Source organism: Melanerpes formicivorus, unplaced genomic scaffold (genome assembly GCF_026170545.1).
Source record: "Melanerpes formicivorus ecotype bairdi unplaced genomic scaffold, bMelFor1.0.p_v2 SCAF_1, whole genome shotgun sequence".
In the NCBI taxonomy this organism is placed as follows: Eukaryota; Metazoa; Chordata; class Aves; order Piciformes; family Picidae; genus Melanerpes; species Melanerpes formicivorus.
The window spans coordinates 37,308,669-37,311,638 of NW_027142353.1; the positions used below are offsets into that span (position 1 = coordinate 37,308,669).

At 35.9% G+C, this 2,970-nt stretch overlaps 1 protein-coding gene across 1 annotated transcript; it reads right to left on the reverse strand.

Moving 5' to 3' along the window:
* Positions 1-973: 973 nt before the first annotated feature.
* LOC137444652 (taste receptor type 2 member 40-like) lies at positions 974-1,909 on the reverse strand. Its single transcript, XM_068145693.1, has one exon. The coding sequence runs from the start codon at positions 1,907-1,909 to the stop codon at positions 974-976; it is 936 nt and encodes a 311-aa protein (XP_068001794.1).
* Between the last annotated feature and the right edge of the window lie 1,061 nt (positions 1,910-2,970).

Consider the following 2,970-nt stretch of genomic DNA (forward strand, 5'->3'; position numbering starts at 1 on the left):
AACCGAGAGCTTAAGAACACAATCTTCTGACACATTGCTGGATAAAACATGACAGGATTTGTTGAACATATTTCATCAACCTCATGTGAAACTTCATAGCAGTATAAAATGCTAAAAGACAACAGCTATGGAAACAACTCACAACTACTCGGAACAACAGCAAATCATGCAAAAAAGGTCAGCTCAACAAGAAGATTTTCTACATTAGATAGGTATGTATATATACCTACATCTGTCTATACTGTAACCACCACCTTAGTAATCCACTTTCAAGAAAAACAAAGGAATGAGCACAAAATATATTTTTAACAAAAGCATCTGCTTTAAAGAGATATTTAATCACTAAATTATTGCATACATACTGGAATCCTAACACAAATTAACCTAATTCTGAATGTAATTCAATTACATTAATTAGCTGTACATTTCAACATTTTAATTTTTCCTTTAAGTTATCTTTCAGCTAGTTTTTCATGCTTAGAAGAATATTCTGTTTGTATGTCACACCAGCTTTAACTTGTACAACATATTAAACAATCCAGTTTCAAGATTCTCATATGAAGGATCACTTAGCAGAGAATTGATATTTGTGATCTCTGTATATTTGTCTCTGTTTTAGCTCCATTTTTTTTTAGCTTCAATTTATCATAAAACTGCCTTAGACTGAGAATCTGAAATCACAAAGCATCCAGTTCTTGATTTGTTATTTAACTGCATTGCTTCCTGTCAGTATATTCCTATTCTCACTCTTCATTAAGTAACATTGAGGGAGCAAAAGTGGTGTAGGAAAAAAAAAAAAAAAAAAAAAAAAAGGGCAAAAATAAATGTTATTTCAAATGCTTTGATACGTTAAGGACTTCTACGCACAGAAATCTCTGAAAGATGAAAGTTACTGACTAAGAAAAAAGATAGTGAAACAATGTATGCTTAAAAGTCTTGATTCCAGAATTGTAACTGGAGAGTTTCTCTCAACCTATAATATGGGCATTTTACAAAGGCACTTAAAATGCTGGCAAAGGATCCTAAATGCCAGTTTCAGTTTTGAATTGACTATGATCAGTATGATGGAGTGTATGGAAGGATATGCCCCAGTTACAACTAAGGATACTGCAACTTTTACAACATCTTTACTTTGAGAAGTTGACAGAATCAGCAGAATTTGAGCTACAACACTAGAAATATATAAGATCAAGAAAGAAATAATGGATTTAATGGCAGTTAAGTGAACATCCATCAAAGGATCCCTGAAAATATTTACATAAGTTTGCATCTTCTTTCTGTGCTTCCACAGAGAAGTAATTAATAAAACTGAAGTTACCACAGAAAATACTAGAGGAAAAAAACAACCTATGAAGTAAAGAAGAAGCAGGTACAGATGTGAACTATCCCAGTTAGTTATATGAGCTGTGTTATTTTCTCTACAGTTCCCTGTTGAGCTGCAGAGGTAAGTGCTGGATGTAATCCATAGAAAAGGAAGGGAAGTCATAGAAGAGATCACCAGTGATCCTAGAAGTAGCCATGGGACCATCCTAGATATTCTGAGCTTGATTTGCAGCAAAAGCCGTTGGGTGACATTGATTATTTTTACACAGTAGAGTACATACAGCCAGGTACTGAACCACAGACTGGAATGGTTTACAAACATCCACACAGCGCCAAAAGCTTTGTACACAGAAGCCAACTTAAACACATCAGTAAAATAGAGACTATGAATGTGCATCAGTACAGTCACCTGCAAGATACATCTTGATGTGCTCAGAAAGATCAGGATCATATGAGCAGAAGAAATTTTTTTTGTTTTGAACCAGTTAATGGTATTAACAGCTGCAATAAACCCATTTCCAATAAATCCAACAACAATTTCTACAACTACGATATTTATCGAAATAATAATAACTGGTGCCAACATCTTGCTGCTTTGGTCACTTCTGCCTGATTAGCTTGTGGAGCTGTACATGAAGTTGAGCAGACCTGGTGGTATCTCACTAGCCCCAGTTTCAGCCTAGTCACCTTATATCTAGGAACCTTATATCTAGGAAGTCATTTGGAAATGATAGTGGGAAATGTTCATTGATATTCTTCCTGAATGTGCAAATAGAGAAGGATTTAATAATTAATTATAGCCTTTTACCTGCATAAGATTTGCCTATGCTTTTCCTTAGGCATGCGGGATACTTAGCTGTATTAACCTTCTCATATTTTGTTTAATTGTTTGTATTTCTACCTAGAATTACAGAAAGTTTTGTGGTTTTCAGTTGACAGCCATGTCTGACAACATGTAAGGGCATGCATCATGCAAACCAAGACAGTCAGCAGCATATGTTGGGAGATGACAAGAGGTCTTGTATTATAACTAGTGTCTCTCATACAGCTTTGAAGGTTTATGTATTATATCAACTAGTAGCAACCATTTTCACACAGAGAAAATTATACAGCCTCCAGACCTGTTAGAGGGGAGCACTCCAAACAACAAAGATGGATTATTGCTCCACATAGTTGACCACTTCTTATATGTTATGTCTTGTGTTGGTCACATATATGAGATCAAAAGATGACAGTGACCAGTTGTATGATGAGCAGTGATGACGGGCTAGTAAAGCAAAGAAGTTCATCCGTCTAGTAGATGCCTGTTAAAAGCCTCACTTTCTCCAGCTACTTTCACTGTCCCAACCTCCATCCCATCTGCATGCCACAGAGAATTTTCTTCACCTAGATGGTGGATCTAGACCTGTTTTTCTTTATGAAGTTAAAGTCTGTCACCCATCTGCATCCATAGCCTTGACTGCTGTAATGAGCATAGAAGTCCAGAACAATGGGTGGAGCCTACTGCTGCACCCTGCAGTAGTGGATATTTATAAAGACATATGTCTAGATTTGCAGAACAATGTGTTCTCACCTTTTCAGCTTCTGACCCATTAAGCAAATCTATGAATACAATATTGTCACATTAATATTGTCAATATGCTCTTC